Here is a 22,765-nt window from a genome sequence, read left to right as displayed (position 1 = left end):
TTAGGACCAAAAAATTACTATCTGAATGATGGTCACTCCAAGCTTGTACTCATCCTGGAGATGGAGAATGAATAAGCTGATTATTGATAGGTACTAGGAGCATAGTGAGAAAGACAACAAAAACAAAATAAGCAGTTAGTAGGGAATACAAATTCCACCTAGATTTTTAAAAGCAATACTACAATGGCTATATTTTGCATACCATTAGGATTCCAAAAGACCACCAGTCAGCACTGTGTGTGTGTCCCTGTCGATTGACCACCTCAGGGGCCATATATTCTACAGTTCCACAGAAAGAGTAGGCCTTCTTCTCATGGTCCACAGCTTCTTTACTCAGGCCAAAATCTAGCAAAAAAAAAAAAAAAAAAAATTAATTAACATGAACTGGAGTAAGTCATCTGTGTTAACCCTGTATGCCTTGCTAAACTATTACATAATAAACAGACTCTTCCTCTGAATAAAACAAAAACTACATTGTATAATTTCATACCATACTGACAAAGATAGAAATAAATCTAAGTAATTCTAAAACTACATTATCAGAATATCTGTAGCATCTTTCCAGTGAAAATCTTGGCACTGCTCAAGTTTGTATTTATCTATATATCCATGTAGACTTCTATAACATATGTATTAGATACAGGTCAATTGTCTAATCATCAAATCTCTAAAAAATGCAGTTTTCATAGTTTTCTCTGTTTTTACATAACCTTTACAACCTGCACAGTATCAGATAAGACTGTGTGTACAGTATGAGCATTACTGTCTCAGTTTACTCTGCTCTGAATCAAATCGTAAGCTACTTCATACTGTCCCAAATTTGTTTTTGTTGTGCTTTAATTCTTCTGGAGCTTTACAGCCTTACTCCACAGGACATCTCTGAAAATGGGGACTTATTCCCAGTTATCATACGTATGGCTATTAAAGAGTTAACCTAGCAGGTAAACATTATAAAGCATAAACATTCGGCAGTGACAAAGACATGATTAATTTCCAAGTCCATGCCTCTTTTAATATCTTCCTATAACTACAAGTACAGAGAGGAATTTTTCAGATGCTGAAGGACAGAACAGCATGTGGAATAAATAATGAACCTGTACAAAGGTTATTATAAAGTAATCAGACATTCTATAATGCCTTAAATGTTTCTTGGGCGGTAGGAGCAGCAGCACATAATGTACAAGATTTACAAGTAAAACAGTTGTCAGAAACAAAGTAAAAGTAACAGCACATTTCAGGGTGCACGACCAAACAAACCTGCAAAGATGAAGCCTGTTACATGTCCATAAGTAAACAGCATAGAGCTTTTCAGTGAAAAGAAAAAAAGAAAAGAAAAATATTATGCTCACAGGAGAAGGGATTAGGGGGACTGTGTCATGGACTGTATATTCCATCTGTATTACCTGATAGGGTTTGGGAAGGCATGCTGCATGTACAACATCTGGTGGAAATCAGAGGCCTCACACAGCTTAAGTATCTGTATGGGGGGAGTGACACGCCTTATATCACTGAATAGGGCTCCTTCTTGACCAACTGCAGCCACAGAATGATGCCTCCATAATACTCCCTACACTACTTGCTCCAGGGTACTTGCCCCATGAATCTGTGCTAAGGCATATTCCCTGCAAAGTCAGTGGGCCTGCTGGTTATAGGACATGTCCAGGATTGTCTGGTAAAGAGCTATGAAGATATGTGGGACAGTGGAGGACAGGACAATAGTTTTGGATTAGTTGCAAACTTGAGGGAAAAAAGTGTTAACATGGAATCTCACTCGGGATACACAGCATGTGGTAATTGCTTACACAGAAAATGAAATACAAGTTAGTAAGTAAACAGAGCCAAAAGTTGAAAAAGGGAAGACAACAGCCATAAGAAGATACAAAGGATGGAAAAGAAGGAATAAAGTTGCAAGACAGCAAAAATAAATGGCGGAGATGGGTATGGCAGAGCAACTGAACAGCAGAAGGTAAAAGAGAAGGTGCAAAAAGAAAGAGTAGAAGAGAGTGAATGCATGGAGAACAGAGGCAGAGCTGGCTATGATAGGAGGTTAGCAGCAGTTGCAATGTGTGGCTGCAGGACTGGCGGCGACTATTAATATCTGGAGTTATGAAGTTCTACATGGTAGTAGCTAGTCTGGGGGAAGTCATTTCTGTTTACTTAAACAACAGGTGGACAGTTGTAGAGTAACAGTCTATGAAGGTGTAGCTTAAGGGGTAATTTGTGGAATTGATGGGCTAGACTGCAAGCAAGTAAAGGGAGACAAAAAAGAAGTTATGTACTCACCATAAAGTTCCATCTGAGTAGGTAAACTTCATTTGTCAGCAACATGTGGGTTACAGATCCGATACGGATCTGAGCCGGCAGCATACCAAGAAAAAAGATCCGAGCTCCAAGCTCCTCCCCCTACCCATACTGCACTACAACCTCCTTCCAATCCTCAGATCGAGTTTGCCACTCCATACATGACATCAACAACCTGAGACCCCTAAACCAAGGACAAACCTCCAACTCGTGAACTCTGGACATCGAGTTCAGCAAAAACGCCAAGGTAAGTGGGAAGGAGGGAGGGACGGCTGCTGACAAATTAAGTTTACCTACTCAGATGGAAGGTTATGGTGAGTACATAACTTCTTTATCTGAAGTAGTTAACTTCATTTGATCAGCAACCTGTGGGACAGAGTCCACAGCCACCCGAAATCTTGGGTGGCCCTTAAGGAAGGATATTCTGGAGCACTTAAGAGCAAAAAGAAGCCCTTCCTCTAGACACCAAATCCAGTTTATAATTATTAATAAAGGTGTGAGAAGACGCCCAGATAGTCACTGAGCAAATGTCATCCAGGGAATCTCTAGACCAGAATGCTGCAGACATTGCCATATAACGTGTAGAATGGGCATGAACTCCTACTGGTTCTGGTAAACCAAGCTCTCTGTATGCTTGTAGGATACAAAGGGAAATCCACCTAGCCAGAGTCACCTTTGAAACTGGTTTTCCTAAAAAGGGCTTAGCAAAGGAAACAAAGTTGATCAGATTTGCGAAAGGCCACCGTCCTGTGCAAATAAAAATGTAACTGCCTGTGAACATCCAGCAAATGAAGTCTGTATTCCCCTTTGTTCTGAAAATTAGGGAAAAAAAGACTGATTAATATTGGTCTCAGAAGCAACTTTAGGAAGAAAGGATGGATTAGTCCCGAGAGACACCCTGTCCTTATGAAACACAAGGTATGGGGTTTCATACAAAGAGTTTGCAACTCCGACACTCTCCTTGCTAAAGTTATAGCTACCAGAAAGATAGTCTTCCACGACAAAAATTTTAAGTCAACTGATGCTAAGGGCTTGAAAGGAGGCGCAACTAAGGCCTGAAGAACCACAGTCAGATCCCACGGCGGTGACGGATTCTTAATAGGAGGTCGCAGAAGAAAAGTGCCTTTCAAAAAGGACTTACAAATTCTGGCAGCAGTGAGGGAGCCTGAATTGTCTCCTACATGGAAATGAGAAATAGCCGCCAGCTGGACCTTCACTGTGGAGGAGCTGGTTCCTTGCTGGAAGATGAGACAAAAAGTCTAATACCGCTGGGATCGGAGCAGTAAAAGGATCTAGATTTCTCTGTGAAGCCCAAATGGAGAAGTGTCTCCATTTGCTAGAATAAATTTTCCTGGTAGAGGATTTATGTTCCGCGACCAAGATAGATTTAACAGGAGAAGACATACCGGGAGTCCTAGCAATTAGTGGGACTGGAGCAGCCAAGCTGTGAGCTTCAGTCTGTCCAGATTCGGAGGAAGCATTCCCGAGGGATGACAAATTAGATCCGGAATGGGATTCAAGATCCAAGGTGGAGCTATGAGATGAGACCATAGGCAGGGGAACCAGACTTGACGAGGCCAGCTTTCTGTAAGAACTTTATCATAAGCGGGAGCGGGGGATATGCACAAAAAAGACCGGGTGGCCAAGCATGAACAAGAGCATCTCTGGGGCTTTCCCCCCTTGGGGGGATTAGAGCAAAAAATTTGCTGCACTTCACGTTGAAGGCGATGGGAAGAGATCGCAGCAAGGCTGTCCCCACTTGAGGAAGATCTGTTGCGCTACACAAGAGTTCAGAGACCACTCGTAAGGAGAAAGGATAATTCTGCTCAATTTGTCTGCCAAGATATTGGTCCGACCCGGAATGTGCTTTGCTATCAGAAAGCGGTTGGTGGAGATTGCCCATTCCCAGACTCTCATGGCTTCTCGACAAAGGGGATAAGACTTGGTTCCTCACTGTTTGTTGACATACCAGACCACTGACATTATCTGACTGGATCGCAATAGTTCCCAGAGGTATATAAGCATGAAGGGCCTGCAACGCTAAAAGGACCGCTCTCATCTCTAGGACATTTATATGCAGAACGGTCTCGTTTTGAGTCCACGTGCCTTGAACAGTCCTGCCCGAACAATGCCCCCCCACCTTAGGTGGGAGGCATCCGTGGTCACTGTGGCTTGGGGTTGGGGTGCAAGAAAGGGACGTCCCTCCTGCAAATTCCGAGATTGGAGCCAACACTTGAGAGCATTTCTGCACACACTGCTCAGAGGGGTCGGAAAATCTAGAGGTTGATGAAGAATCGACCACTGAACTTGCAACGTCCACTGTAAAATTCTCATATGCAGACGAGCGCAAGGGATCAGGTTGATAGCTGCTGCCATGGACCCTAAGGCTCTCAGGACTAATTCTGCAGGGGACTGCAGGAGCGCTAACATATGAAGTGTCAGGCTGTGTAGTCTGTCTGGGGTTAAGAATGCCCTGGCCTGGCAAGAATCTATTCTCGCCCCTATGGAGTCTAACACTTGAACAGGTTGAAGGGAAGACTTCCTTAGGTTTATGGTAATCCCTAGCCTTGGTGATATCCGGAGAAAGAAATCTCTGGCTAGCAAGAGTAGATGTCTGATGGGGGCGGTGAGAAGCCAGTCGTCCAGGTACAGAAAGACCTGAATTCCCTGAAGTCTCAGGTGGGCCGCTACAACTGCTATGACCTTGGTGAATACCCTGGGGGCTGTGGTGAGACCGAAGGGTAGGACCTTGAATTGATAATGACTGGCCCCTAGCTGAAAGCGGAGGAACCTCCTGGATCGCCTGTCCATCAGAATATGGTAGTACACATCCTTGAGGTCTATCGAGCACAACCAGTCTTCCTCCTGCAGGAAGGGCAAGATGACCATCCAGAACATTTCCTTGGCAACAAACAGGTTCATTGTAGACAAGTCAAGAATCGGCCTTAAGTCCCCCATCTTTTTTGGCACCAAAAAGAACCTGGAATAGATGTCTAATCCGGACTGGTCTGGGGGTACCTGCTGGATGGCTCTTTTTTCTAGGAGTTTTTGTATTTCCAAGTGCGCTGCCTCCCTCTAAGTGGGTGGGACGTCCAGGAGGCGCCTTGTGTAACGTGGTTTGTTTATGAAGGGAACAGAATAGCATCTTCCTCACTCTGGACAAGCGTATCGTGGACAGTCTTCCCGAACAGGGTGGAACCGTCAAAGGGTGCGTTAGCGAAGGACGTCTTGAAGGGTTCCGAGAAGTCGCAAAGATGGAGCCAGGCGTGACGCCTTAAGGCGATGCCAGACTCGCTAGCCCTAGCGGCTCCCTCAGTGGCATGAGAGAGTAAACGCATGGACGTATTAGACACAGACTTGAGAGTGGCCATGCGACCTGAGAAAGTCCGTTTATCCTCGGCCGACATGGACTCCAGGAGAAACTCAGTGTACTCTTTCACAAGGTCCCACTGCAGCCGAATTACGTGGGCCAAGTAATTCAGCGCTCTTATAGTAAAGGTGGCTGAAGCAAAAGTCTGCTTTCTAAGATGGTCCATAGCCCTAGACTCCTTGTCTGGGAGGTGGACAGAGGAACTTTTTTCGGCAAGTTCCTTTTTTGTGGCCGCCAACACTATGGCATCAACTGGGGTACCTTTGTTCCAAGAAGCTCTATCTGCCGGTGGTCTCTTATTTTATCGGGTCTTTTGGGTATAAGCTCCACAGTATCTGGTTCCTTCCATGCTCTGGTGGTGATAAGGTCCACCAGAGGGTCGGCCGGGGGGGACACCCAAGAGGTAGATGGGCCTGTGTCGAATGCCTCCAGAAATACCAACTCGTCAGAGGAAGGTTTTTGGGCGAACAGCCCCCCCCCCCCCGCAAAGGATTTCCATAATGTCTCCAAATGAGATGTCTTCGGGGGATGATTTGGGTGAACCTCCCCTTCCTCCAAGTCGGTATCCTCAGTGAGGGACTCGGGGGAGTCAAAGTGCCTCCTCTTACACTGGCGTTTGTGAGGGACCTCCTCGGGTGGACTCTCCGGGGAGGGCTCACAAATGGTTTCTTGTTCCTCCAAGGGAACTGTCTGGGGCGCAATAGACACAAGCTGTCCTGGGGGGACTGGATGACGGAAGACAAACCCAACTGCGAGGGAGCAGGGATGGACCCCGAGGCGAGAATGAGGGGTCTCGATCCTCCAGAGAGAACCCTCTTCATGACGTTGAATGCAGAGGGAGACCCAGCCTCCCTGAAACTGGTAGCAGAGACCCACAATGGAGCCGATGACACACTCTTCCCCTCAGATCTGACGCCCAACTCTCGTCTCCGACAGACTCGAGGGCATGGCCGGCGTTGAGGCCGAAGGCATGATTGGCGCCGACCCCCTGACTCCAGGGCTCCTCGGATCCATAGACTCCGATATCCAATGGTGGATCGGAGAAAGAGCTATCGGGGCGAAAAAGGGAGCCGAACTCCCCGCACCGGGAGGGGAGCCAGCAATACCCCCATCTGCATTTGAGTTTGTAGAAACCTTCGTATCATCCGATCCATGTCTGCTTCAGAAATGCTTCTGGTTGATCTGGAGGACGCCACCAATGCTGGCCAGGAGAGCCAACGCGAAGATGACCTCGAGGGTGGTCTAGCCTCCTCCTCCGGCTCCGGAGAAAAACGTGGAGAATGGAGCTGAGGAGAGGATGGCCTGGGAACTTTTACTGGAGACAAGATTACTTTAGCAGGAGGGGCCGTTGGGTCTAACTTGGCCTGTCGCTTGCGGCCCCTCTCTCTATCTTTATCCTTATCCACATGTCTCTCTGTATCCCTGTGCTTTTCTTTAATCTTCTTGGCCTCTCTCTCCCCCTGCGGTAAGGTGGGAGGGTGAGTCCGGACAGGGGAGAAGGGCCAGAAGGCTGAGTAGCCACAGCTGTGGCTGGTAAGGAAGCTGAAGAAGCAGAAGTTGATTCTGCGGGTAGAAGACCCACCAGAATCGACTTATTCCTGTGATACCGCACGGCTCAGGGGTTGAAGGCTGCACAAATCTTGCAGCCAGAAGACAAATGGGCCACCCCCCAAGCAAACCACACACAGAGTGCGACCATCGGCTGGAGACAGCTTGTGGCCACACACTGTGCACTTAGAGAAAGTCACTTTCTGACATCCTAAAGAACACACACACACATGAAGGGCGGGAAGGGAGGCCTACACTAACTGAAAGTTTTCAACTTTCAAACAAGGAAAAACCCAATAAGTATCGTGTACAACTAATAATTTACCTCAAAATTATCAAAAGAGGCACACACAGACCAAGTTTTAGAGAAAAAAACCCTGACACTTGCCTGGAGCTCAAGAATCACGTGCTGGCGTAGCCATGGCAAACAAGATCTGGGGATTGGAAGGAGGTTGTAGTGCAGTATGGGTAGGGGGAGGAGCTTGGAGCTCAGATTTTTTTGCTTGGTATTCTGCCAGCTCGGATCCGTAACCCTCAGGTTGCTGTCAAATGAAGTTAACTACTTCATATTTATAGTTTAATAGCTTTAATAGCTCTGGAATTTCATTTTACTCACAAAAGTTATTCAGGTGGTTCAGAACTGTCCTGAGGTCTGTGTTTCTTTGGCACTAAAAGAATCTTGAGTAAATTTCAGATCCTTTCTGGTCTGGTGGGACCTCTTGAATGACTTGATTCTTTAAAAGCTTCGTTATTTCTGAAGCAGTTCCATTGAGAGGGTAAAACTTTGGGAAGTCTTCTTGAGGCTAAAAAGAGGGATGTGGAAAGGCATGACGTAGCCTCTAGTCATAATCTTATGCACCTATTTGTTGAGTGATGGAGATCCAGGTTAATGGATGCAGGGATAAACACCCCCCCCAAAAAAAAAAATGGCTCCAGAGTGCAGGTGGGCAACTGTTCAGGAGCACTGAAAAAGATTCACAGAGAAGGGACCTCTGAAGCCTTGATTCTGCAGATGACCTCTGACAGTAGGGCAACATCCATTAGAACAGCTCCCCACTCTGCCACTGGGGGCAGTGACTCCCAAAATGTCAGGTAAAAACTCTTAGGATGTGCAGAACTAAATTTTCTTACCTCCTTTTTGATTCCTGACAAGGTCCTTTGAGGAGTGCAAAATTTGATCCCTATGGCAGAAAGGGATTTGCCTTCCTCATCACTTCTACAGATTGTGCCCTTCACTTCAGGACCAAAGAGTGTTGATATGCCAATAAGGGTTGTTTATAAAGGACGTCTTAAAATATTTCACAAAGTCAAAGTGTCTCTTTCGATTTGGTGAAGTTTCAGCCGGAAACTAGTAGTCCATTGGTCGTTTTGGGCCAATTCCTAGCTCCTTTCAGCCCCCTGCTATAAAACACGCTAAACACGCGTTTTTCCAGCTTGTACCAACTCAGCACAGATCCTCGTGGTGGCCTGCAGAGTGATCCAAGCAGCAGAGAGCTAAAAGAGTGACTTTCTACCACATATAAGTATTTTTGTGGCTTTCCCACTGTTATTAAGCTAGCGACTGCATTTCGCCTGTTTTACTGCTACTTTAAGTGATTTCTGCATTTTACACTTTATTGCACTTTAAGTTACTAATTGTTGCAAATTGTTTCTGTAGGCTACACACTAAAGTGCGCTAGCCGATTTACAGCATTTATAGCATTTACTGTCTGTTTTTTTCCTTGTCTCTGTAATAAAACAAAAATCTCTTGTTTTCCGCCTTACTGAACTAGAGTAGTCCAGTTTCAGAGTTGCTGATCCCTGGGCTTTGTTTTTAGTTCCTGTTACTGATCCATTGCCTTATTAGGGAGGAGGGAAGTTTCTTTGCTTACCAGTGGGAGTGGGAAGCACTGAGCAGCCTTTCTGTCCGATTTGGTGAAGTTTCAGCCAGAAACTAGTAGTCAATTGGTCGTTTTGGGCCAATTCCTAGCTCCTTTCAGCCCCCTGCTATAAAACACGCTAAACACGCGTTTTTCCAGCTTGTACCAACTCAGCACAGATCCTCGTGGTGGCCTGCAGAGTGATCCAAGCAGCAGAGAGCTAAAAGAGTGACTTTCTACCAGATATAAGTATTTTTTGTGGCTTTCCCACTGTTATTTAAGCTAGCGACTGCATTTCGCCTGTTTTACTGCTACTTTAAGTGATTTCTGCATTTTACACTGTTTATTGCACTTTAAGTTACTAATTGTTGCAAATTGTTTCTGTAGGCTACACACTAAAGTCGCTAGCCGATTTACAGCATTTATACCATTTACTGTCTGTTTTTTCCTTGTCTCTGTAATAAAACAAAAAAAAATCTCTTGTTTTCCTGCCTTACTGAACTAGAGTAGTCCAGTTTCAGAGTTGCTGATCCCTGGGCTTTGTTTTTAGTTCCTGTTACTGATTCATTGCCTTATTAGGGAGGAGGGAAGTTTCTTTGCTTACCAGTGGGAGTGGGAAGCACTGAGCAGCCTTTCTGTCCGATTTGGTGAAGTTTCAGCCAGAAACTAGTAGTCCATTGGTTGTTTTGGGCCAATTCCTAGCTCCTTTCAGCGCCCTGCTATAAAACACGCTAAACACGCGTTTTCCAGCTTGTACCAACTCAGCACAGATCCTCGTGGTGGCCTGCAGAGTGATCCAAGCAGCAGAGAGCTAAAAGAGTGACTTTCTACCAGATATAAGTATTTTTGTGGCTTTCCCACTGTTATTTAAGCTAGCAACTGCATTTCGCCTGTTTTATTGCTACTTTAAGTGATTTCTGCATTTTACACTGTTTATTGCACTTTAAGTTACTAATTGTTGCAAATTGTTTCTGTAGGCTACACACTAAAGTGCGCTAGCCGATTTACAGCAATTACTGTCTGTTTTTCCTTGTCTCTGTAATAAAACAAAAAAATCTCTTGTTTTCCGCCTTACTGAACTAGAGTAGTCCAGTTTCAGAGTTGCTGATCCCTGGGCTTTGTTTTTAGTTCCTGTTACTGATCCATTGCCTTATTAGGAAGGAGGGAAGTTTCTTTGCTTACCAGTGGGAGTGGGAAGCACTGAGCTGCCTTTTGTCTGATTTGGTGAAGTTTCAGCCAGAAACTAGTAGTCCATTGGTCGTTTTGGGCCAATTCCTAGCTCCCTTCAGCCCCTGCTATAAAACACGCTGAGCAGCGTAGCGATTTAGCGGAGTTACCACTGTTGCACACAAGAGCAGCGGTTAAACAAGGTTAAACTATTTGGGCCATCTAAATTCCACTCTTCCAATTTTCCCTTAAAACTACCTTCCTCGAGCTGTACTGCTGATCTAACCAGCATATCCTATAACTGAAAAGTTCATCTCTACTTGATTCCCAAGTAGACTATTCTCTATCTGTAAAGCCTAGCACTTACTCCTACAGTACTTGCACCTTGATAAAGCACTCTTATTATAGATAGTACCCCACCAGCCTAAAACCCACTTCCCGGAGTCCTTTGAAAGTCTCTTTATCTACTACTTCTAGTAGGTCGAGGGATCAGTTGCTAGTGTCCTCTCCAGCTCAACTGGTGAACCTGGGAATATTGAGGCAATGTTACAACTGCCTCATGTACACAGACAATCCTCTCCTTCTCCCACAAAACACAAATACATGCGAGAGATGCAACTATACGGCCAAACTGGAGGCTGAGCTCTCTCAACATAGGACTGGCAAGACCAGACAGGAGGAGAAGGTAACCACACACAATACATACCCAGTCACACATGGTACCATCACAACTTCAAATCATACACATACTCACACAAAGACATACTCGGAGGCTCTGATCAAAAATTTACCAAAACAGCAGAGGCCACCAAAGCAGACACCCAAACAACTACCACCTCACGACCCAACACATGCAACACATAGACCACACAGTCAGAGTGTCAAACAGTCACAGCCCTTAAGGCCAAACAAAATGCCAGACACACTTGTCATTGGTGATTCCATAGTCAGACACACTGGACGTCCGCTCACCAGACTGAGTAAAGAGAAGGTCACAGTAAGCTGCCTGTCAGGCGCTAGAATCCGCCACATAACGCAAGCACTCAGGTCTCTCAACAGCAGGTACAAGTCGACTCAGTCATTGTCCACGCTGGTGTCAGCGACCTGAGACGCACCTCCTTGGACTACATGAAAAGGGACATCGAGGAGCTCTCTGATTATGTAGCCCAGGCAGGTATGACCCTGACCTTGAGCAGTATCCTACCTTCACCTAGAATGATGCCACAATACAGTGATAAGATGATCAGCTTTAATAATTGGCTTAAATTCTGGTGTCATTCAAAGGGGATCCAATGTCTGTCTGCCTGGGATGACATGCTGGACAAGCCACGCTGCTTAAGGGACGGCTTGCACCTGTCACCCTGGGCTTCCGGATATTGGCAAAGGCTCTTGCCACCCCATAGTGCCTTTTTAGGCAAGGCTCAAATTCTAAACCTACCACCCTAGAACACCAAAAGGAAAAAACTAAGGGTAATGCTGCTCAATGCCAGAAGTCTCAATCTCAAGATGCACGCACTCGAGGCCCTTCTCAATATGGAGAACATCGATGTCTGTGCTGTGACAGAAACCTGGTTCAAGGCTCCTGAGAGCACCCCAGCACTAACAGGTTTCACCTCATATCATGCGTTCGGCCCCAAAATCCAGACAACACCAAGAAAGGAGGGGTGTCCATATTCATAAAGGACACCCACACCTCAAGGTTGGTGGCAACGCATGATGCATCGGAGACCATCCAGGTGCAATTAACCATAGGCAAGACTGCTCTGCAATTTGTAGCATGTTACAGGCCACCCTCTCAAACTCAGGAACCTCACATGGCCTTCCTGAAAACATTGGAGGATAAATGTATCTCCAAACACCATCATACTAGGTGACTTTAACTACCCTAATATAGACTGGGAACACTACTCAAGCCCGAACACTCTAACCCAAAGATTCCTGGAGTTCATAAACTCAAATGCCATGGAACAACTAGTCACCATCCCCACAAGAGGAGAAAACATACTTGATCTCATCATCACGAACATGGGATCAAAATGTTCAACACCGGAAGTATACCCCTCACTGGTGAGATCAGATCATAAACTAATCTCGCTGGAGGTCCTCATCCTGCCCCCACCTGAAACTAAAAAGACCACAGTGAAAAACTTCTCAAAAGCCGATTTCACACTTCTAAAAACTAGTGTGGTCTCCTTTAAGGCCCCTGAGCCAGTGGTAAACATTACTCAAACCGCTGAATCACTTACAAATGCCTTCTACCAGCACCTACAGGACTGCATGGATCAGGCAATCCCAAACAAAACTAAGACTCTCTGTACCAAAGGCAAGCGTCCAGTCTGGTGGACCCCAGCCATAAACAAGCTCTACAACAAAAGGAGGAAGCTACTACAAGATAGAGCAAAATCCTTGAAAGGTAAGACACCTTTGATCATTATAAGTAAAAACTAAGAGCTCTCATAAAATCATCCAAGGCAAATTTTGAGAGAAAAATCGCCAAGGACTCTAAAGAGAATCATAAGGCCTTCTTTAGCTATGTTAGAAACCTAGGAGGAAACTCCCAGATATGCTCAGAATTAGTTCAAAATGATGTGAAAATTACTGAACCTACACACATTGCCAACATACTGGCTGACAGGTTCAGTGCAAACTTCTCCCCTCCCCCAAAAGGAGAGATATCTATTCCAGAGGATTGTAGCCCCCCAAACATCTCCAACACCCAGGTGAGAACTGCCCTCACTAAGGCAAAAAACACAGCATCCATGGGACCGGATGGTGTCCCTGGCTGTGTGCTTCATGAACTCAATGAGGAATTAAACCCACAGTTAGGACAGCTGTTTAATCTTAGCCTCACCTCAGGATACATTACCCAAGGAGTGGCGCGGCGACTGTGGTCCCACTTCATAAGGGTGGTGCCTCCACAGACCCTGGAAATTACCGCCCCATTAGCTTGACAAGCCTTATCTGCAAAGCCATGTAGAGGATCATAATGGAACTCATAAATAAAGACATAGGGAACTTGCAGACTTTGGATCCAACTCAGTTTGGCTTTGTCAAAGGCAGATCCTGCCTCTTAAACTTGGTTGACTTTTTCGAGACAGTCACCAAGGCCATTGATGAGGAAAGGCAGTCCATACAGCCTACCTCGACCTGGCAAAGGCCTTGACACAATACCCCACTCAGGTATCATCGAAAACTCATCAGCTTGAATGTAAACCCATACATCACAAGATGGGTTGCAAACTGGCTAAGTGACAGAACCCACAGGGTCAGAGTTGCTGGAGCCATGTCAGACTCAAAGCCTGTCACAAGTGGTGTCCCACAGGGCTCAGTCCTGGGTCCACTCTTGTTCGGCATCTACTTTTCTGAAGTACAAGCAAACACAGGAGGGTTATGGCTGACAAAGTTTGCAGATGACTGCAAACTGGCGCCATAGTCGAAAACACATCTGACACAGATATCCTCCAGAAGGGCCTCACAGAAATGGATAACTGGTGCCAGAGCCATGGCCTGAAGTTAAACGCCAAAAATGCATAGTCATACCCTTTGGGAAAAACAAGGCTACCCCTAGCTACCATATAGGTGGCAATCCACTGAGCACAGAAAAAGTCATCAGAGATCTGGGGACCCAGGTTGACAGTAGCCTTTCGTTTGACACTCATGTTGCTAAAGTAGTTAGGAAAACCTTCTATATCACCCACCTGATCATGAAGGGATTCACATCTAGATCAAGGGAGGTCATCGTCCCCTGTACTCATCACTTATTAGACCTATGATTGAGTACAATGCCCGTTCGAATGTATCTGACCAGACACCTGCTGCAGCTTGAAAGGCCCCAAAAGTTCCTCACCAAAAGGATAAAGGGTCTCAAAAATATGTCTTATGCTGCCCGACTGAAAGAACTCCAGCTCTATTCAGTCTCATACCGCTTGCTCAGAGGTGACCTGTGCCTGACATATAAGGCCATGTCAAACCCAGATTTGATGAATATGCTTCACCTCAAAAAATCTAGATCCCTCAGAACCACAAGGGCGGGAGACTTAAACCTTGACACGGTTATAAATAGAACGTGCTGGAGGGATAGATTCATCACCCAGAGACTCCCTATGCTGTGGAACAAAATCCCGGTACATGTGAGGCAGAGCACCTCTCTGGTCTTGTTCAAGAGGAATCTTGACCAATGGATGGGAGATTGCAGATATACCCCAGGGATTACTTCAGCGTCACTGCTTGATAGAGGCACAGCAAAATGATAGGCATAGTTTTTATTCAAACTAAAGGGGTGGCGAAAGCCACATAACTATGGGCTAGGCTTATAAATGCCCTTGGGCAGATAGCCTAGTATGAACCTATGAACCTATGAACCAACTGCTCCAAATGCACCCTCTGCTGGAGATAAGGTGCAGAGAGATAGTAAACAAAAATTGGAAAGTAGCTAACTGCGCATTAATGGACTTTCGTTGATCCACAGAAAAGGTTCCTGGGAGAGAGTTGGAGATCTTCTGAAAACATGCAACATGTGCCAAATAGTTCACTGCCCTCACCAAGAAAATAGATGAAGCATAGACTTACTTCCCAAATCTGTCCAACGTATGAGATTATTTTTGGGAGATGGGCACTTTAATCCAGCTGGGTCTTTAGGGGAGACTAACTTGTCTGTTTTTTTGGGGATGGGTTGAGCTGTGTCCAGCTCCTTCCATGTCCATATAGAGATCAGGTCTATCATCTCCATCCATGGGTGGGACTACCCAAGATGTAGATGGGCAAGAACCAAAAGCCTCACTGAAGATAAAGTTTTCTGGAGAAAGCAGCTGGGAAGACCATTCACCTTTCTGTTTTAACAGTTCATGCATTTCTCCATCATGAAACGCCCTCAAGGGTGGAATCTGGGGGAAACTTCTCCTTTCATCAGTCAGTATTCAGTGGTGACAGATTCTTGTGGATAATCTGGATGCCTCCTGTTGCACATATGGTTCTTGTATACCTCCTCAATTTGACACTCTAGGGAGGACTCAGAATCTGAGATGGTCTCCTCTACAGGAACAAGTGCAAGACTTTTGGCCACTGGCTGCCCTGGCAAGACATAGATCCTTGGAGGAATGGATCTGAGTGAGGGGATAGGCTTCTCTCTGGAATGAGGAAGACAGAGTACCCTCTCAAAAGTCTAGCTTGATACAGGTCTGGGGAGCAGACTCCCAGGAGCTGAAACAGCCCAAGGGAGGCTCAACCTGAGACACCAAATGCCTAAGATCAGAGGGTGATGTTAGAACAGAAGTATTTAACTCTGAAGTTCCAAGAGGGAGAAACAGCTCTAAAGATCTCGGTTCCAAACCTACCCTGTCAGAGTCTATAGCAATCATAATGCAATTAGTTTCTTATGGATAAGTTGCCTCTCCAGCAAACGCCCATATTGAACATTTTGCTTATGGGAAGAACATTTTGATGCAGGTTATGAAATCTGAGAAGATTTTACTTTACCCACCCACATCCATTCCTGATGGGACTCTGATTCCCCCTTAAGGAAGGTCCACACCCTCTCAGTCAAACCCATTTCTTCTACAAGCCCTAGCTTTACGCTGCTCATATTTCACAAGGTTTTTCTGCACCTCTTCCATTTGGGATCAGTGGAGTACCATGACCTTCTATGTCTCAGCCCTTTCCACCTAACAATATCGTAACAGATGGTGTTTCTGCGATGCTGACTGCTGAAGTTTACCAGATTTTTGTCTCTTCTAGGCCTCCTTAAGCTAAATCTATCAAATCTCACTGCACTGTTTGAGCAGAGATTGACCACTGCAAGCTGGTGGAATTCAGTAAGGTCTCAAGGCCCTTCCACATTTGATGCTGTGGCAGACAACAGCCCATCTCTGCCTTGACAAATTTTTCAATTATTTCCTCATTTCTCCTTACCAGGCTTCATTCCAGCACTGGTCCAAATGACAAACTTTGACCATACACTCCAATGCCAACACTGATAGGAGTGTCGACCTTAGAAGCAACCTTAGGTCCATGTTTGCAGCTTTAATGACTGATATCTTCAAAATTAAATTACATCCCTGTACAAACGGCTATGATATCCATACCATTGGTGTCATGGAACCATTTGACCTTGGACTCCAGGGCTGACCTATCACTGATGGTATCAGATTAAACACATTTGGGATCTATGTTGGGGTACCAGTGTCAGCCTTCTAGGCTTCAGTGATGACACAGCTGATGATGGCCTCAAGGGTGAATAATATCTCAGCCCAAATAGCAGTCGTAGGGCCTTTGGTGTCAGGGTTGGAGGTGATGCCCCAAGTCTTAACACTGATCCTAGCAGAACTTGGTAACTCAGGATTGGTCCTACTGAAAATGGAGTTGGTGTTGGCTTTGGCCTTGAAGTCAACAATGTTCACTTCAATTAACATGTCATATCAGCTAATAACTCACATGTGGCTAATCATTCACAAGTTCTCAGGCTAGGAAGAGGTGCAAAACTCACATATCTGATAGATGAAGTAGATCTTAGTATTTGGGCTCATTCTTTCTTTGTTCCTTCCTTCCAACAGTTATATGGGATTGTAATTGGGACCTTTCACGTCAATACTTGCATTGGCTGCTTTCCACAGCTGTGTTTCTGCACCACATAAGGATCAAGCTTCTTGCATTTTCTTCTCTTGGTACCTAGGACCCTTGTGATGGACCCTACCATGGGTTCTCTGATAAGTGTTCGACTCGTGTGATTGGCTTGCAGAAACTCCTGAATGCAATCATTATTCTGAAGTACAAAAATCAGAGGGAAAAAATATGCAGTGAGGCTAGCCCCACCTTCACCAAAGTGATGTGGGAATACACTCCACATTCCCACCAAATCTGAGATCATGCTAACAAGTGGAAAGGGGAAAATCCCCATCTACCAGCATAACATCCTTCTGTAGAAAAGCCAGGCAGTCCCACACTAGTGTCCACAGAAATAACTGTCAATTAACAGTATTTCGAAAACAAGCCAGGCCCCTTGTAGTAAAGGTACACAGACCTTAATAACAGATAACAACGCACTGCCCTCCTAATCTGTCTATTCTCCTACCTGTTGGATAAGCTGCACATTCTATTTAACAATTTCTCTCTCTCATATGTACTTACTTTACATTTGGCATATGTATTTTTATCTTATCCTCTCCATTGCTGACCCTAAATCCCCTTCCCCTAAAGAGTCTGACAGTCAGGGAGGGGAACACCACTTTAGCAGATGAAGAGTTTTTTTTTTTTTTTTCTATTCTTTTTTTTAGTACACAATGAGTATTCCAGAGGCATGTCATGAAAAGTTCCACCAGAATATCTTTTTCTCATACCTTGCTCCTGTCTTCTGGAATTGGCCAACATTCTCGATTTGGGCATATGAGATGCAGTCCATTTTTTGAAGATCCATGAGGGTCCATCTTTCTCAGAGTCTACGCCAGGAAGAGCAGTATGCAGTATTTTTCAGTTCTTGATTTTTATTGTTTGGGAGTTCACATTGCTATTAGTCACTATATATCCTTAGACAGATTTTCTCTCTAGTTGATTATGTTATCTTTCAGCTCACGACTGGTTTTAGATGGTCAGGTTTTATCATTAATTACTATCCTGCTTGCTTCTGCTGTAAATACTTAGTGGTAAGTAAATTAGCAGAGCCTGGCATTTTGTGCAGAGGACTACAGATATAAATTGTGATGAGCTGCTTCCTGTGATCCATGCTATGACTTTCTCAGCCTCTATTTGTCAAACTGTCACTCTGAGCAAGTCACTTAACCAGTTAAATTTTTCTGTGCAGAGTCAGATAGATCCATGGAGATCAGTGTTCTACCCTGGTTAAAGAATACAAAATAAAATACACAAGTGTTAAACTCTAAATAAACAGATAAAATAAACACACTTGGAATACGAATGAAAAGCTCACACTGATGTATAGACCAGGGCTGGGAGGGTGGCCTAATGGTTAAGGTGTTTGCCTTGCAAACACAACAAGTGAGGTTTGAGTCTGACAAGGGATTGATAATTGGCTTAAAATGTAAAAAGGGCAGTTGGCAGCAGGCTAGTAATCTATGAACCTAATCTATGAACCTATGATGTTTCATGCACACTTCTACCTCGGGGCTTTTGACTACTGGCTAAGGCTTTTGCTTCCCCTATAGTGCCTTTTTTAGGCAATGTCATAAAAACAAAATTCCAGACGTCAAAATATCCTCAAAAAAACAACCTTAAGGTTATGCTGCTAAATGCTAGGAGTCTAAATCTGAAACTGCACTCACTGGAAGCACTCCTCACCTTGGAAGATGCAGAGGTCTGTGCAGTCACAGAGACCTGGTCCAAGGCCACATAGAATGCCCTGGCCATACTAGGATATAATGCCTTCCACATCTTCAGACCACAGAATGAACGTGTTGAAACTAAAGGAGGAGGAGCATCAATATTCAAAGATAAATACACCTCCAGATCGGTTAAACAGAATGAATTCCGAGAGTTACTCCCTGTACAAATAACTATATATAACTAGACCCTTCTCCAAGTTATCGCCATCTATAGACCCCCCCCCTCCATGAATCATGATATCCACACTGCCTACTTGGATCTACTTAAGTCACTCAAAATACAACCAAACACCCTAGTTATGGATGACTAACTACCTGCACATAGACTGGGTAAATAAGTGTACAAACACATTCACCCAAAGGTTCTTGGACTTCGTTAACTCAAATGCCTTATAGCAGAGAGTTGGCACCACCACATGGTGCCCAAACACTCTAGACTTGGTACTCACCAACATGGTAGAACGGTGCACCACCATAAGTGTGTGGCCCTCCCTAGTAAAGTCTAATCATAAATCAGTCTCTTTCGAAGTAACAATAGCATCACCCCCGCCTCCTAGGAGAAATTAGGCTAAAACAACTTCTCCAAACCCAACTACAGACTCTTACAAGAAGGCATTAATAGCTTCAAAGCTCCTGTCCCCACTAACAGCAAAGACATCTACACTGGGATATACAACGATGCATTGTATAAACATCTATGCAATTGTACTGACTCGGCCATTCATGACACGACCAAAGCAAGATCCTCAAGAAAAAATAACCCTTCCTGGTTGACATCCACTATAAACAGGTTGTATAATAACAGGAAGAAATTGCTAAGAGCAAGATGTAATGATCTCTGAATTGGAAGCACACCCTTCTCAGCTTGAACAAGCAAATAAGACATTTTGTAAAGTCCTCTACAGCCACCTACAAATCTAGATTAGCATCCCTAGCTAAGGATAACCATAAGGCATTCTTAAGTGACATCCGAAACCTTAAAGGAGAAACCCAGATTTGCAGTGAACTGGTAGCGATTGGTACCAGATATACTGAACCAGTGCAAATAGCCAACCTGCTAGAGGGCAGGTTCAGTGAAAACTTGTCCCACCTGTCCCTGCCACATACACCCTAAAACATTCCTACCACCTATTAAGTATCTCTAAAGAGCAGGTCTTAACTGCTCTCTCCAAGGCCAGAAACAGCCTCTATGGGACCTGATAACATCCTAGGCTGTGATCTCAATGGTTTAAAACGGGAGTTAGCAACACCACTGGGTACCCTCTTCAACTACAGCCTAAGCACTGGATTTGTCCCTGCTGAATGCAAAACAGGTACTGTCATCCTCTTGCACAAGGAGAGGGGGGGGCATCCACCAACCCTGGGAACTATAGACCCATTAGCCTAACCAGCCTTATCTAAAAGGCCATGGAGAAAAATCATCATGGACCTTATCAACAAGGATATAGGAGACCTTCAAACACTTGACCCAACCCGGTTTGGTTTTGTTAAATTTAGATCCTGCCTGTTGAACTTGGTGGACTTCAAGACCATCACCAAAGCTCTGGACGAAGGCAAATCTGTGCATATGGCCTAACTAGGCTTAGCCAAGGCCTTTGACACAACCCCCCCCACTCAAGTACCATTCAAAAACTTACCCAGCTGGTGATCAACCTATATACTGTCAGGTGGGTTGCAAACTGGCTCACCGAAAAAACAAATACAGTCTAAATGACTATCTCTCTCTGTATGCAAGACACTGTAGTCACTGGGTGTAGTGGTTTCAATGATAAATGTTACTTTTGTCTTCTTTTCATGAACCACTATATCTGGTTTTCTCACATGTATGTTTTGGACTGTTGGTAATGTGTGATCCCATGTGATGTACACTTCATAATTTTCTATGACGCTTTGTGGCTCATGTTTCCAATGTGTTTCAGCCACTTCAATACCATAATGTTTGCGAAATCCCCAGTGCAACAGTCTTGACACATTATGCCTTTCAGTATACAGGCCTTCTACCATTGGTATGTCACAACCAGCAACAAGGTGTGTGACTGTTTCCAAATCTGTTTTACAAAACCTACATTTATCTGTTTTTCCCACATGTTCAATGGACTTTGTAAACCAACATGTACGTAACTCACTATCTTGGGCCGCCAATATTAACATTTCATCTTTTGGTTTGAATTCACCTATCCTTAACCATTCCTGAGTTCGATCCTGATCAACATGAGGTGCTTGCAGGAGTTTTCTATACTTGCAACTATATTTATGCATTTTCCACATTTCTGGCCTTCTCGTCTGACCCTTCACCTTATATTCTTTTGTCCCATTCAGTTGCTGCCTGATTTTTATCTACTTCTGGTTTGATTTCCATTCTCGCTCGACACCAATATGCTTCTGGTAGACTAAGTAGGGAAGTCATTGTAGATTTATTCTCCTCATGTTTCAAAACTTGCACTATGTTTGGGTCTTGTGAGGTCAGCAGATATGTATGCAGTCCCATGATTGCAGATCTATACATGCGATCAGTTTCAAGTAGGCCCATCCCTCCTTCAGAACAGGGAGTATATAATCCTGGTATGCAATGATTTTAATAAATCATCTGATGAGCACGAAGCATCTTTTTTGTTTACCTACCTAATCTATCCAATATTTTTTGGGGCCAATCACTCCAAAACTAAGTTAGGACAGGAAGAGCAAATTGGTTTAGAACTTGAATTTTGCTCCCAGATGTCAAAACTGTTTTCAGAATTAATTTAAGTCTTCTAAAATATTCATTACTAAGTTTTATTTGCACTTGTTGATGTTTTATTGCTGATCCTTTATCAGTTCCCAGACATTTATACACTCCATCTTGCTCAAGTTCTTTTATATCACATTCTTGTCCCAAACTGAGACTTTCTTGGTGCTGCAACTTTCCTGTTTTACAGTTTGTTTTTGCACATTTATCAAGATCAAATGACATTCTTATATCATCTGAAAAGTTTCAACTACTTGTAGTTGTGCTTACAGCTCCTCATCTGATGAGCTATACAATTTTAAATCGACAAAGAGAAGATGGGAAATCCTTACACTTTTTCTTGGAGCCAAACTATAGCCATGGCCTAATCTGTTAAGTAGACAGCTTAATGGGTTAAGGGCAAGACAGAATAGCAGCAGTGACAGAGAGTCACCCTAGGATATCCCCCTTTGAATTTTTATCCCTGGAATAATAATTTGTCCTTTATCACGGCTTAATTACAGAGTGGTCTGCTACGGTTTCATGGTCATTGTAACATAATCCATCAGTATAGAGTGTATATTACACATTTTTAAGCACTTTTATTCATGAATGTGGGATACTGTCAAATGCTTTTTTGTAGTCAATCTATGCCATACTTAGATTCTTCCACTTTTTACAGTTCTTCACTATGACTAACAACAAATGATTCTTTGTTCCATATGACTTTCTTTCATTGCCCTTTTGTTCTATTACCATAACCGAATTTTCCTCTAAACTACTATAAACTCTGTCAGCATCAATTCCAGTGCACAGTTTATACGTCGTCCGAAGGCAAGTTCTTGGTCTATAATTTTTAAGGTGGCTTGCAAGTTCATTGTTTTTCTTGTTGTTAACCAGGCTGGTGTCTGGGGTGCGCATATAAATAATTCTTACTCATGGCTAAATCTTCATGCAAAGATGTCAACACTTTTAAGCAGAAGTTAGGCACTGCATCTGGGCCTGGGGTTTTCCAATTAGAGGCTTTTCTTAACTTTGTTTCAATCTCTCTGGCTGTTACTTCATCCTTCATCCCATTTCATAGCCTGTACTTTAAACTTTTTATTCTTTCTTTTACTTCTTCTGTCCATTTAGCATCTTTGCTATGTTCCACAGGCTCTTCATAAATACTTCTTCAAAATGTATCTATTTCTTCTTTTTCTGGTGGTCTTTCAATTCCTTTTACCTTGTTTCCCAATTCTCTATAAAACTGTTTTGGGTCATCAATAAATTGCTTATTTTGTACTTTTCCTTTTATATTTATCTGTGTATCTTCTAAGTTTTTTTTGCCTGTGCTGATATTTTTAGTTTATTTGCAACAGTGCATGATAAGTCCTGATCCGGTATAATATTGTGCATTGCTTTTATCACGTATTTCTTTCTGAGTATTTTTGTTGATCTATTCCCTCTTCTATACTCTTCTAACAGTGACACTTCTTGTCTTAAT

At 43.9% G+C, this 22,765-nt stretch overlaps 1 protein-coding gene across 1 annotated transcript in view; it reads right to left on the bottom strand.

The window, feature by feature from the left end:
- RPS6KA1 (ribosomal protein S6 kinase A1) overlaps window positions 1-22,765 on the bottom strand; it is a gene marked incomplete in the record, with an annotated part of 1,961,688 nt that overhangs the window by 359,113 nt on the left and 1,579,810 nt on the right. The window contains 1 exon segment of the mRNA XM_044084242.1: window positions 203-345. Coding sequence (XP_043940177.1) covers window positions 203-345 — 143 coding nt within the window.

Source organism: Protopterus annectens, chromosome 1.part1, assembly GCF_019279795.1.
Source record: "Protopterus annectens isolate FY-2018-M chromosome 1.part1, PAN1.0, whole genome shotgun sequence".
NCBI lineage: Eukaryota > Metazoa > Chordata > Ceratodontiformes > Protopteridae > Protopterus > Protopterus annectens.
Note: the sequence above shows the minus strand (reverse complement) of the source record. Positions and strands in the feature narration are given on the sequence as shown.